General features: G+C 45.7%; 1 protein-coding gene across 14 annotated transcripts in view; it reads right to left on the reverse strand.

Annotated features, from left to right (window-relative positions):
* Positions 1 to 14191, reverse strand: part of LOC106587110 (diacylglycerol kinase zeta) — a 130412-nt gene that overhangs the window by 42779 nt on the left and 73442 nt on the right. For 4 of the 14 annotated variants that reach the window (XM_014175117.3, XM_045708348.2, XM_045708347.2 and 1 more), the window contains 9 exons: positions 7546 to 7654; positions 7253 to 7348; positions 6050 to 6127; positions 5692 to 5754; positions 5030 to 5086; positions 4750 to 4833; positions 2069 to 2137; positions 1866 to 1937; positions 883 to 999 (listed from right to left, as the gene is read on the reverse strand). In XM_014175117.3, the coding sequence (XP_014030592.2) occupies positions 883 to 999; positions 1866 to 1937; positions 2069 to 2137; positions 4750 to 4833; positions 5030 to 5086; positions 5692 to 5754; positions 6050 to 6127; positions 7253 to 7348; positions 7546 to 7654 (745 nt within the window). Of the gene's footprint in view, positions 1 to 882; positions 1000 to 1865; positions 1938 to 2068; positions 2138 to 4749; positions 4834 to 5029; positions 5087 to 5691; positions 5755 to 6049; positions 6128 to 7252; positions 7349 to 7545; positions 7655 to 8448; positions 9657 to 14191 lie in introns of all 14 variants that reach the window. The other 10 variants (XM_014175110.3, XM_014175109.3, XM_082969379.1 and 7 more) reach the window with 6 other exon arrangements.

Below are 14191 nucleotides of genomic sequence, written 5' to 3' on the forward strand. Positions count from 1 at the left end.
ATGGAACAGCGGGGACTGTGAAGCAACACAAACATAGGCACAGACACATGCAATCCCACACATGATAACATACGCAATGTACATTTACATTTTAGTCATTTAGCAGACGCTCTTATCCAGAGCAACTTACAGTAGTGAATGCATACATTTCATACATAATTTCCCCCCCCCCCCCCGTACTGGTCCCCCGTGGGAATCGAACCCACAACCCTGGTGTTGCAAACACCATGCTCTACCAACTGAGCCACACATGTACACACACGTACACATGGATTTAGTACTGTAGATATATGGTAATGGTGGAGTAGGGGCCTGAGGGCACACAGTGTGTTGTGAAATCTGTTAATGTATTGTAATGTTTTAAAAATTGTATAAACTGCCTTAATTTTGCTAGACCCCAGGAAGAGTAGCTGCTGCCTTGGCAGTAGCTAATGGGGATCCATAATAAATACAACTACAAATCCGTGGCTTACAGCTCAAACTAACGGATGACTGCTACCCTCTGTTGGCTTCTCAGTGCAATGGCACCACAAAGTATTTGGGAAAGCATGCCATTGCACTTTGTAAACTCACACGGTGGCAGTGAATATTTGAATACTTGGAAGTGTATTATGCGACTGTGTATTATGTGACTGTGGGGTCTGCAGGTAGCGTAGCGGTTAGAGCGTTGGGGCAGTAACCAAAAGGTTGCTGGTTCAAATACCCGAGCAGACAAGGCCGAAAAATCTCTGTGCCTTTGAGCAAAGGCACGTAACGTTAATTTGCTCCGGGGGCACCGTACTACTATGGCTGACCCTGTAAAAAAAAAAACATTTCACTGCACCTATCCGGTATATGTGACAATAAACATCTAGTTATTTATTAGAATAACATTTTTTTTACCTGAGGTCTGCGGACCCGGAGGATCCAGGTAGAGGGTATGATGACAGAGGCATGAGCACCCAGGGAGCAGGGCTCCTCGATCTGCTGCAGCATGAAGCAAGACACCTTGTTGTGATACTACAGTAGGGAGGGGGACAGAGGAAAGGACGGCAGCGGTGTGAGCGCAATACACACATCACACATGTCATTCACTTAAAAACACTCGACACAGACCCTCACACGACTGTCTCACATAAACATACGGACACCATTACAGAGGGTGAAGACAGCTACTGTACACACTCACACAACACATCAGTGATCACGTACATCCACATGCATTGGAAGTGTGTTCATTCGACACAGACACTCGCACAAACGTCTCACACAAGCATACGCACACACATCATTATTATCCAGTTTGAGGCACAGCAGCACTAAAACCATACAGTGGTAGGCATCAGACTCTCTCTGAGAACATAATTGTATCACTCTTTTGTTGCTGAGTAATTCCAAATGCAGATGAAGTTCATGATTTACATAAATTCCCTGAAAACAGGCAATAGCACACAGCTATATTAACAGTACTGCACTTTTCATGTAGCCTAATTTTGACTAGCTAATATTAGTAGTAGTAGTAGTAGTAGTAGATTTTATTGGTTTCTCAGTCATCGGCTGAATTTACAATAAACCAATTTCCAATCATAACATCAATCATATATAATTATCAAATAGAGCAGTGGAGGTGTCATAATAACCATAAAACCTAGCGGTCAAACAGGGAAATGGACCCAATCGTTTTTCCACCATTATTTTTTTTGGGATTTTTGAAACACTTAATATAAGGAATGTGTTTCGTGTAGGCTTACCCTGGCGTGAAGTTTGGATAAACATGCAAATCTCTCTCAGACAAGGTGACGTTGCTGCAGGATTAAGTTGCTGCGACAATGCCGGTCAAATTAAGATCCTACATCTGTACAGTACAAACCAACCTTCCAACTTACTGCCTGTTTACACCACGAACAGCTGATGGCCACAATCTCTTTGCTATGGAAGGCAAACTTCTGCTGGAAACCCTGTAGAGAAATGAATCAGATCTAAGATGTAATGTAACCTCAAGGAGAACATGTTTCATCAGATCATTCATCCTGCAATATAGGGCAATATGGGGCAGAAATGAATTAATTGATATTATAACCATGCTCACCTTCCCACACTGCCGACACTTCCCATCCTGGCGCCTCCGGTGCACCCAATGGTGCCGCATTACGGTGGGCTGGAAAACCGATGTTCATAAACACATTAATCAACTCACTCACAATTGCCCGATTTAAAATATTGTGGTTTTCCTATTTTTTGATCATGTAGACAATGGTGAGTGAGATTAAGGAAAGCTTGTGTTGAGTTTATTGGTTTATAATTAGCAATGTCAGAGGTTTGGACAGACACAGTGAACATTATTGTGTATAGGACCCCATAATAAACCCAGTTCTGTGGTAATAATGACCAAGTGTAGTATGCTAACAGAAGAGGGCTTCGGGCAGCTGAGTGGAAATGTAAGAAAACTAAATTTCTGGAGGACCCATCATCCTTCCACACCCTCCTCTCTACCTTTTCTTCCTTTGTATCCACTGATAAAGCCACTCTTTATAACACTAAATTTCAAGCTTCCACCTCCAACCCTGGGAAACTCTTCTCCACTTTCTCTTCCCTCCTTAATCCTCCACCCCCCTCCTCTCTCTCTGCAGATGACTTTGCCAACCACTTTGGAAAAAAAAGGTTGACAACATCTGTACCCCTTCCACTCAGCCTACTGAGTCCACTGGTCCCACACACAGAACTACCATATACCTCGATCTCTTTCTCCCCGCTCTCTACGATTGAAATCCTGCGACTAGTGAGGTGCGGACGCCCGACAACATCCCCTTCCTCCAGACCATTTTTTGAAGACATTCTCCCATTTCTCACTTTCCTCATTAACTCATCCCTGACCACTGGCTGAGTCCCCTCTGACTTTAAGACCCCTGATGTCAAAAACTACAGACCGGTATCATTTCTTTTTTTTCCTTTCCAAAACACTTGAGCGTGCTGTCTCTGACCAACTCTCTCGTTATCTCTCTCAGAACGATTTTCTTGACCCTAAGCAGTCAGGCTTCAAGGCGGCTCACCCAACTGAGACTGCTTTCCTCTGTGTCACAGACGCTCTCTGCTCTGCCAAAGCTGACTCTCTCTCCTCTGTTCTCATCCTCTTAGATCTATCCATTGCTTTCGACACTGAACCATCAGATCCTCCATCCTCTCAGGGTTGGGCATCTCAAACGCTGCACACTCCTGGATTGCATCCTACCTGGCAGGTCACTCCTACCAAGTGGCGTGAAGAGGATCAGTGTTTGCACCACGTGATCTCACTACTGGTGTCCCCCAAGGCTCCGTTCTAGGCCCACTCTTCTTTTCTCTTTAAACAAAATCACTCGGCTTCGTCATATCCTCACATGGTCTCTCCTATCATTGCTATGTGGATGACACTCAACTTCTCTTCTCCTTCCTACATTCTGACACCAAGGTGGTGAGAAGCATCTCTGCGTGCCTGTCAGACATCTCAGCTTGGATGTCAGCCCACCACCTCAAGCTCAACAAAAACGTATCTTCCTCCCGGGGAAGGCCTGTCCATTTCAAGACCTCTCCATCACGGTTGACAACTTCATGGTGTCCCCTTCCCAGAGTGCAAAGAACCTTGGTGTGACCCTGGACCACACCCTGTCGTTCTCTGCAAACATCAAAGCAGTGACTCGCTCCTGCAGGTTTATGCTCTACAACATCTGTAACGGCACTAATCCAGGCACTTGTCATCTCCCGTCTAGACTACTGAAACTCTCCCCGCTTTGCTATCAAACCCCTGCAAATTACCCAGAATACTGCAGCCCGCTTGGTGTTCAACCTTTCTAAGTTCTCCCACGTCATCCTGCTCCTCCTCACACTCTACTGGCTTCCAGTCGAAGCTCGCATCAACTTCAAGACCCTGGTGCCTGCCTACGGAGCAGCAAGGGGAACTGCACCTCTTTATCTTCAGACTATGTTCAAAGCCTACATCCCAACCCGAGCACTCTGTTCCGCCACCTCTGGTCTCTTGGCCCTCCCACCACCACGGGAGGGCAGCTTAGCCCAGTCAAAGCTCTTCTCTGTCTTGGCATTCCAATGGTGGAACAAACTTCCCCCTGAAGTCAGAACAGCGTAGTCCCTGCCCATCTTTCGAAAACGACTGGAACCATACCTCTTTGAAGAGTATCTTAAATAATTCTCACGGCGCCTCTGGCACCCCCTCCTCTCCCCCCAAAAAACACACAAACAAAACGTATTGTCCCACCAGCACTGACTACTTTGTTGAGGGAAATTGGTCGTTGTCTCTTATTTCGCTACTACGGCCTATTTATTGCCTTACCTCCTTACTCCATTTGCACACACTGTATATAGATTTTTCTATTGTGTTACTGACTGTACTTTTGTTTATCCCACGTGCAACTCTGTGTTGTTTTTTGTCGCACTGCTTTGCTTTATTTTGGCCAGGTTGCAGTTGTAAATGAGAGCTTGTTCTCAACTGGCCTACCTGGTTAAATAAAGGCAACAAAAGATATAGCTATCTTAAGATGAATGCACTAATTGTAAGTCGCTCTGGATAAGAGCGTCTGCTAAAATGACAAAAATGTCTAACTGAAAATGTTTGATGAGGGAATTTTAACTAGGACACCCAAAGTTAGCTCTGGAGGACCATAGGCCTTAGGGGTTACCCAGTCTTTATACTCATTAAACGAGTCAGGTATTACTCTCCTACAGCCCCCATAACTGTGGCTTTGGGTTGGGGTGATCTGGGGAGTTAGGGTGGGATGGTACCTGGGACTGGCTCAGGAAAGGGGTGGCCATGCAGTTAGCCATCCGCTTGAGGCACTTTAGAGCACCTCGTCTTTGGAGGACTGGCTAAGGTCAAAGGTCAAGAGAGAAGGTCAACGGGCAAAAGGGAAGCAGGGGCAGGAGGAGAGGGAGGGGTTACAGAGACAGACAGACACATAGAATGACAAGACAACGGAGGATGAAAAGGTTGTGAAAATAAAGTATGAGTATGAATATCATGATCATGCTGATCAGATGTAAATGACAGTGTATTGGCACTTACCTCTCGTATATTCCTAGACCCCGATTCCCTGAATGACGGTTTACACCTAAAGTTTATCTACGGGTGTAGAGAAAACAAATTGTTTAGAACGTTGATTTATTTTGTTGGTCGTTGTTTCAATATGTTGTTAGACAACCCCCTGCACCAAAATAAAATGCTGAGTCAGTAATCCAAAATGGCCAATAGGAGAGGTTTCATGTTAAACTGAACATGCTGAAGTTCTTGTTCACCTAGAAGTGCAGTACTTACTGAAAAGGGAAACCTGTGATGCAATATGTGTTACTATGTCAGTGACACAACCAGCTCTTCACCTTTACCTCCACCGTAACAGCATCAAATAAAGTATAAACGATAGATATAAACAAACCCTCAGATTAGCAGAGTTGTGGGAACAAGTTAAAGATATTTTGGAAAAGGGAGATTCAAATCAACTCAGCAACTAAAAATCTCCAGGAAAGAGCGACCCAATCTATTCGACTACCAATCAAAGTAGCCCAATTTGGAAAGCAACTTTGATTATCCAGAGAACGGCCCAATCAGAGTGCAGCATTGGAGGGTCAGGTCAATGGGTCAGGTAGCGTAGTGAGATAGGGTTAGAGAAGGAGTATGATCTAGCACTAGTTATATCCCATAGCAGCCTGAGAGAGGTCAGAGTGTCTCACTCTAAAGGCGGGGTCTTCGAAAAGCAGGCTGGCTTCATTTGGCATAGCCTCGGTGTCGAATAACTGGAGAGGAGCAGGATGGGTTAGGTTGGCAGGCTACCATTTCAATCTCATCTTACCTGATGTGATGGAAACATTTTGTCTCCTTGACAGACAACATCTGAAAATGCTGATATTACGGTATTTTCGGGATTCAACATTTGCAACTCATTTGGTCTTGGTATACATGCTGTTAACTAATTTCCACAACTTTGGTGATAATACATAATTTAACATCTATCTGCTACCAGGTGAAAGCACAGTTCACTGGAAGAAAAGTTTGTGAAGCATTTGTTGGGAAAATGAGTTTGAAACTTACCTTTTCTAGCTGCTCTATGCAGATTGTGTGAACCACTATCTTGCAGGCTGCACACTTTTTCCGGGCTACAGATTTTTGCTGTGGTGACGAGATGAGAGTGAGAGAATATTATTTAATGACCCTTCTCGTAATGAAATTACTTTATTTAACTTGATAATGCAGGGCACAACCATAAACTTAGATAGACCGCTGTTTTGCCTCAAAGCCTGTTTTAGCATAGGCAGTGCCATATTGAAGACTTTGAACTATTGAACTATTTTAAAGTAGTCAACTTGGTGGGACTTCCTATGGATTAAGGAAGAATCCCATAATTCCATCAAAGTCCTCAGGAGGGATCAGCCAATGCATTATACACCTGAGCAAACATTCCTTAACGGCAGGTGGCAGTAAATTACCAATCTTGGTTTTATACCTGTTCAGACAACACACTCCAGGTGGCAGTATCCACCTTTGACTACTTTAAAATGAAGAAAGCTCTCAATGGAGCTGTCGATGTTGTCACAGAAGCCATATGGCACAGATGCAAAGAATGGCCCTCTATCTACCTCTATGGGTGCAACACCCTCAAGATGGCAGCACCACTTCTTCGGTGAAGTGTGTTAGGGTTATGTGGACACCAGAGGGAGCCTCTACACAAGGGGTGTCAAACTCATTCCACGGAGGGTCGAGTGTCTAGCCAAAAACCAGTAGACACTTTGTAATGAGTTTGACACCCCTGGTATACAGCATTGCATACCATTTTAGGGTGTCACACACTGGCTATCAGAACTAAATATCAAACAAATAATGCAATCAAAAAAATACATCTGCATCATCAGGAGAGAAACAAAAAAGATTGGGCTCGTTTTACAGGTTCTCTTCCTAGTTGGCCACTTTTTATAATCCCATCAGTTTTCCAAAACAAGGAAGAGACAGTGTTTATGTTCATAACATGGCACCATCTCATACTGTAATGTTTACAGTTGCAGAGAGCTATTGAGCTATACAATCTGCATTCTCTAGAAGTGTACTGTATGGTACCGGGTGGTATAAATCTGGACAGTATCATCCACTGACGGACGAAAAACAATGTGACAAGGAAGTTTTAGGGTTTCACTACAAATACATCTCCTCTAATGAGTTCATTCCTCCCTTCCTCTCAGAGCATCTGTGGCTTTGCAATGTCAGGCAGGGCCAGCGGTAGCTGCACACAAACCAACTCACCAGTGTCTTGGCGAAGCAGTGCTGCTCTCCGACGTAACAGAAGTCCCCAGAGACATTGGTCTCAAACCAGATGTGCTCCCCATACAGGGCGTTCTCCTGGAGGAAAAGGCAGAGTCTATTAAATACACCCTTTTTTTTACCCTGACAAATAGGAATCTCAGCTCATAGAATCCACTACCAAACAGTATCTCTGGGTAAATAAAGTACACTACTCTGAAACTCATTTAGGGGCATGTAGTCCATTATGAGGTAACAAAAGAAAATCTATAAGCTGGGCCAGAGGCTGCACTTACGGTCCAGTCACAGCTGCTCCGGATCTCCCTGTCTGGGTCAAACTTGGCCAGGGCTGAGGCACTGGGCTGGGCAGACAGGTGCTGTAGACCCGATTTAGCGATGGCCTTCCTGAAATGACACAGACACAACACCTTTGAATGATTGCAATAACATCATTGAGATGACACTCCCAGTGCGATGCTGCATCACAACACCAGTAAACTAAAGTGCCTAATGGCAAACCCACTCTTCACTGATGAAAAAAGGTAGGCCCTAATCAAAGAGAGAGGTTTAGCACACATGATGAATAATGAAATGGTACATCTGACGTCATGCAATATACATCTTTTGAAGTGGTTGCTTGTCCTTCCCGTTGGTAGAACAACACCCTGTTGAGCTGATGTGCAGTCAGGTACAGATGAGGTCTAGGTGGGTATTTGACAGGTTTGTGTGACTGAGACCCTGCATGAAAGGTGCTGTAGGAGTCACTCAACATAAATCCTAGCTTACATGTCAGCAACACAAAAGATCAGCAGAGTTTGGTGTAAAATATGAAAGATTTTCCAGTTACATACTGCAGCAGGCTTAGACTCAAACACTTGCTTAACTGACATCAACACTTCAGACCAGGAAGTGCTGGTATGGTTGGACAGGCAGGAATGGCCAGTGACTTTGGCATGCATTTTCCCCTTTTATTGTTCGGATAAAGCAAATAGTGTGGTCTAAAACATGCGCTGTGTATACAGACATTTTCTGTGTGTATTCTGCCATAGATCCCCCCCACACACACACACACACACACACACACACACACACACACACACACACACACACACACACACACACACACACACACACACACACACACACACACACACAAAAGCATTGCCTGTGACCCAGTCGAAGGTAGGGGGTCTACATACGAGACGAACCCACTCCAAGTCTCCAGGCGGGGGTCATAGTAGATGCCCTGCAGGGGGCTGAGGGACTCCCTGCGGCCCCTGGGTTTCCAGCAGGCGGAACAGTTCCTATACACGGAACGGGAGGAGTGGCGGGCCACAATAGAACTCCTGCGGCTGGGTGGGTGGACTAGCCTGCCTGGCCAGGCGCTGTTGGAGACGGTGGAAGGCCTCCGTAACTGGCTGGAGCGTCGGTAGCGCCCGTGCACACCGTAGACCGCCCTGCTACGGTGCACCGCCTCCGCCGGCAGCAGCTGGGAGGAGTTACGGCGCAGGCAGCGCAGGGCGCGGCTCAGGGGCCGGGGCTGGATGCTCTCCATCGTTAAGGCTGCCATACTATGAACCTGATTCCAGTCCTCCCATGGAGACGTCCTCTCTCCCTCTGGATATGATGATGATGATGACGATGCCGCAGTCCCCTCTCGTTCACTCCCGCTGCCCTCTGACCTGGTGCTACACTCTCTCTGACTGCAGCTGTCCCCCTCTGACTCAGAGCAGCACGAGGAGCTCTCAGTGTCCTCTCCTGACGCCCCCTCAACGCCCTGCGCCTCTGGTGCCCCCCTCTGCTGCTCCTCACTCATCTGGACCAGGCTGGCCAGCAGCATGGAGGGCCCCAGCAGGTGGGTGTCGATGGTGCGGAGCTTGCCGGCCTGCCGTCGGCGGACAGAGAAGCGGGGGTTGACACAGGCCACGGTGGTGCTGGAGCGACGCCTGGTGTAGTATCTGGTCCTTACTAGCTTCCCGCCTCCATAACAACAGTGCCCCCCGGTGGCCTGGGGTAACCCCTGCACCTCGCTGGAGTGCCTGCGTTGTTGGTGAGCAGCGCAGGCCAAGCCCACACTGGAGCGCCTACGGCCCACATAACCTGACGGCAGGCCAACACTGGAGCGTCTTCGTTGGGCTTGAGCCGTTGGCGACAGGCCTACACTGGACCTTCTGTGTCCGACAGGACCTGTGAATGGCAGTCCCACACTAGAGCGTCTACGTTGGACCAGGCCAGCAGAGGGCAGTCCTACACTGGAGCGCCGGCGAGCCTTGCTTGTGGGCACTGCCACGCCAGCCCGTCTGTGTCGGGATTGCTCCGCCCCTTTCAGTCTAAAGTGCCGACGGAAAAAGGTGTCCATGACAACCCACAGCTTCTGGGTCCCCTTTTCACTGTCCCTCTGCAGTGGCTGTTGGTACGAAAAGTCAGTGTCAGCAAAACCTTCAAAACTGTACACAAGCCACTATCCAACTCTTATCAATAGGGATACAGTACTGTTCTTTTCACCCGTGTGGAAAAGTTGAAAGTGAAATGTCTGAACTCGTATACTGCTGCCAGAGAAGGTAAAGCACGACTAATTTGTGCCTAGATGCTCAAAGAGCAACGTCAATTGGCTGACTAGTGATACTGTCAGTAACTGAATCTGCTTACAAAGGGACATTAGTCAATGCATCTAGAGCGATAACAGTTCCGTTCTCCGGTACAAGCAACGTGACCAGCCGCCCCGGTTCAATAACTCACCACCTGTAACGCTATACCTCGGTAGTGTTCTGTCTGGTGAAAGTAGAGCCGAGTCCAGGTCACCTATCACATGATAGCCATTGTGACGCCACAAAGCCAGAGGATATATTTAGCAACTGCCTTTAATATTCTGTTCAATCACCTCATCAGATACGCCACTTGACAGAACCAAAGAACGTGTCATTATCCAGTAACCTCAACGCATTTCCCTCTGCCAACAATGAAAGGGAAGGGTTGATATCAACTTCATAAAAGGAAGTCATTGTTCTGATCATCTTCACTTTGATGTCCCAATCTGAATTGTGAATTCATAAACCATTGTCTACACAGTTGCGATGTAGAGAAGTGGGGCAAGGCTCAGGCAACCTTCACAGGATGCCAAGCTGTTGATCTCAGACCATCGTAATCACCCAGAGCCTCCTCCTTTGATTACATACAGCCTGATACAGACACTCTTCACAGGAAGTGACATGTGTTTAAGCAGTGGAGGTGCTCAGCAGCATTAGCCTGTCAACGCTTTGATTCAAGCTGAAGACGAGCACCAACATCAGGGACCAGTGTCTTCTCACATCCTGTGCCAGGCAGCTAATGCTAACAACAAACGAAGAAGATAGGTGAAGTATTTATGACAGACAGATCCAAGGTCCCCTGTCAATGAAGTGTTGAGGATGAAGTATAGTGCATGGAAAGGCTTATTTTCCTTTGAAATATTATACATGTCATGGATATTCTCCCTTCGCTCTACCTCTCTTGTGATTAAGGCTGGTTGTGGAGGAGAAACCGCGCACATATATAAAGCAACACCCTCCTCATTTCAATCTGAATGGATTCCTAGAACCTGCCAAAGGAGCCTTTGATCCTTCTCATCTCTTATTCTATTCATTAGACATTCAAAAAAATAAGGTAATAATAAAATGGCAAGAGGGTGGTGTGGGTGGGATGTGGAGGGGAGAGAATCACGACCAAGGCTGGGGATAAAAGGACCAAGCTGAGCAGAGATTGTTTCCAACATACAAGCGTCATTAATCCATCTGTAATGCAGCATGAAGAGAGACATGAGAGAAGACCTAGTGAGAAATTGATCAACGTCAGTCTCAGATGATTAAAACATTTGCTTAAACCGCAGGGATTCATCCACAGGTCTTACAGCTGCAGTATGTAAAGCAAATTATTGGTTACTCATAGTAGGGTTTTTACACATACAGCGCCTATCCAGACCCCTTGACTTTTTCCACATTGTTAGGTTACAGCCTTATTCTAAAATGTATTAAATTGTTTTTTTTCCTTTATCAATCCACACACAATACCCCATAATGACAAAGCAAAAACAGGTTTTTAGAAATGTTTGCTAATTGATATTTGTTGAAGCACCTTTGGCAGCGATTATAGCCTCAAGTCTTTTTGCGTATGATGCTACAAGCTTGGCACACCTGTATTTGGGGACTTTCTCCCATTCGTCTCTGCAGAGCCTCTCAAGCTCTGTCAGGTTGGATGGGGAGCGTTGCTGCACAGCTATTTTCAGGTCTCTTCAGAGATGTTCGATCAGGTTCAAGTCCGGGCTCTGGCTAGACCACTCAAGGACATTCAGAGACTTGTCCAGAAGCCACTCCTGCAATGTCCTGGCTGTGTGCTTAGGGTCGTTGTCGTGTTGGAAGAAAAACCTTCTCCCCAGTCTGAGGTCCTGAGTGCTCTGGAGCAGGTTTTCATCAAGGATCTCTCTGTACTTTGCTCCATTCATCTTTGCCTCGATCCTGACTAGTCTCCCAGTCCCTGCCGCTGAAAAACATCCCCACAGCATGATGCTGCCACCACCATGCTTCACCGTAGGGATGGTGCCAGGTTTCCTTCAGATGTGACGCTTGGCATTCAGGCCAAAGAGTTCAATCTTGGTTTCATCAGACCAGAGAATCTTGTTTCTCATGGTCTGAGAGTCTTTAGGTGCCTTTTAGCAAACTCCAAGCAGGCTGTCATGTGCCTTTTACTGAGGAGTGGATTCCGTCTGGCCACTCTACCATAAAGGCCTGATTGGTGGAGTGCTGCAGAGATGGTTATCCTTCTGGAAGGTTCTCCCATCTTCACAGAGGAACTCTAGAGCTCTGTCTGAGTGACCATTGGGTTTTTGGTCACCTCGCTGACCAAGGTCCTTCTCCCCCGATTGCTCAGTTTGGCCAGGCGGCCAGCTCTGGGAAGAGTCTTGGTGGTTCCAAACTTCTTCCATTTAAGAATGACGGAGGCCACTGTGTTCTTGGGGACCTTCAATGCTGCAGGAAGTTTTTGGTACCCTTCCCCAGGTCTGTGCCTCAATACAATCCTGTCTCAAAGCTCTACGGACAATTCCTGCGATCTCATGGCTTGGTTTTTGCTCTGACATGCATTGTCAACAGTGGAACCTTATATAGACAGGTGCGTGCCTTCTCAAATCATTGCCAATCAATTGAATTTACCACAGGTGGACGCCAATCAAGTTGTAGAAACATCTCAAGGATGCACCTGAGCTCAATTTCAAGTCTCATAGCAAAGGGTCTGAATACTTACGTAAATAAGGTAGATCTGTTTTTTTATTTTTAATAGTTTTGCTAAATAAAAAAATAAAATGTTTTGCTTTGTCATTATGGGGTATTGTGAGTAGATTGCTGAGGATAAAAATTAAAAAATAATTAGAATAAGGCTAAGTCAAGGGGTCTGAATACTATCCGAAGGCAATGTATATGCAGAGAGACATTTACTTACTCTCTCGATTGTACAGAGATATTTAGTTCACCATAAGTGAGCAGGACTGAGGCCTATTAGCTTGATGTCCCCTGACTGTGTATTGTAGCTGTAAGATTCATTTATTTAAAAAAGGTCCAATGCAGCAGTTTTTATCTCAATATCAAATCATTTCTAGGTCACAATTAAGTACTTTACTGTGATTATTTTTTTTTACATTTTACTTGAAAACAAACTAGGACTGTTAGGACTGTCTGGGAGTGGTCTGAGTGGGGAGGGGGACATTTTAAACTAGCTGTTGACAGAGAGGTTTGGAACTCAAATCTGATTGGTCTATTAACTAATTTACTGCCTGGTATGTCACCAGGCAGGCCAAAACTCCATCCCATCAAAACATCTCGGGCGGTCTTTTCAAACAGCTCTTACACTAAAATGGCATTATCATTATTTAACCAACCTCATAGTGTGGAAATACTGTATAAACAAAACATAGGAAAACACATTTTTGACTGCACTTTAAACAAATATGATGAAAGTACATGCTGAAAAACCTTTCGGGAATCCAGCACGAGGACAAGAGGGGCGCTGAGGGTTTCTGTCTCTAATATGAATAATCTCTTCAGTGTGTATTCCCAGCCTGGGTTTCCCACCCTCACACCCACCCCTGGAGCATTCTGGGAGTCAGGGTCAAAGGTCATCTGGCTGTTACCTCAAGAATATGTGGCTGCGTACAGTAGCGTTTAAAATCATAGATCAGGGAAAATGCGAGTCTTTCAAAACAGACACGGTCTGACTTCCCGGCTACAGAATCTATGATAAATGTAATCACACTCCTGTACAGTTCTTGAATGTTTTTATCTAGAAACGGGGACTTATGTTTATTATTATCCCTAGGTAGTCACAATATACTGTACGGTAGCCAACAGATCCATTTAGAAAACCCCTGAGGTGGCTATGATTAAACTAGGTCAGTGTCACTGCATCAACTCCATGGCTAAGATAAGTTCGAAACACAAGCTCGCAAGTCCTTTAGATTGATCATTTCCTCCCCCTCCCTCCTGCATACTAACTCTATGAAGAGTTAAATACTGACTGTTCGATTGACAGATAGATAACAAGGTTATGGAAATAGACTGGTTACCCCCCCCAAAAAATAAGCTCAACACATCAACGTTAGACTCTCTAGGGCTACATCCTCTCAAATATGTGCATTTTCGCATTATTTCCGTGCGTCACAGTGAGTGCATGCTGTGCATTAACTCAATAGATTCCTTGTTTAGAACTGCTTAAAAGCACTGGGTTTATCTACGGCACAACACTGTTACGACGGTCAGGCCATGCACTCCCAAACAAATCAATTTGAAATTCAATGCATCCGGAAAAAAAACATACACAATACCATACACACACGTAACAAAAATAAATAAAACACAGACAAGTCTACACACTCCCCCATGCACACATTCCTGTTTGTATTATGGCCTCCATTCCTGG

This window comes from Salmo salar, chromosome 26 (genome assembly GCF_965601325.2).
Source record: "Salmo salar chromosome 26, fSalSal1, whole genome shotgun sequence".
NCBI lineage: Eukaryota > Metazoa > Chordata > Actinopteri > Salmoniformes > Salmonidae > Salmo > Salmo salar.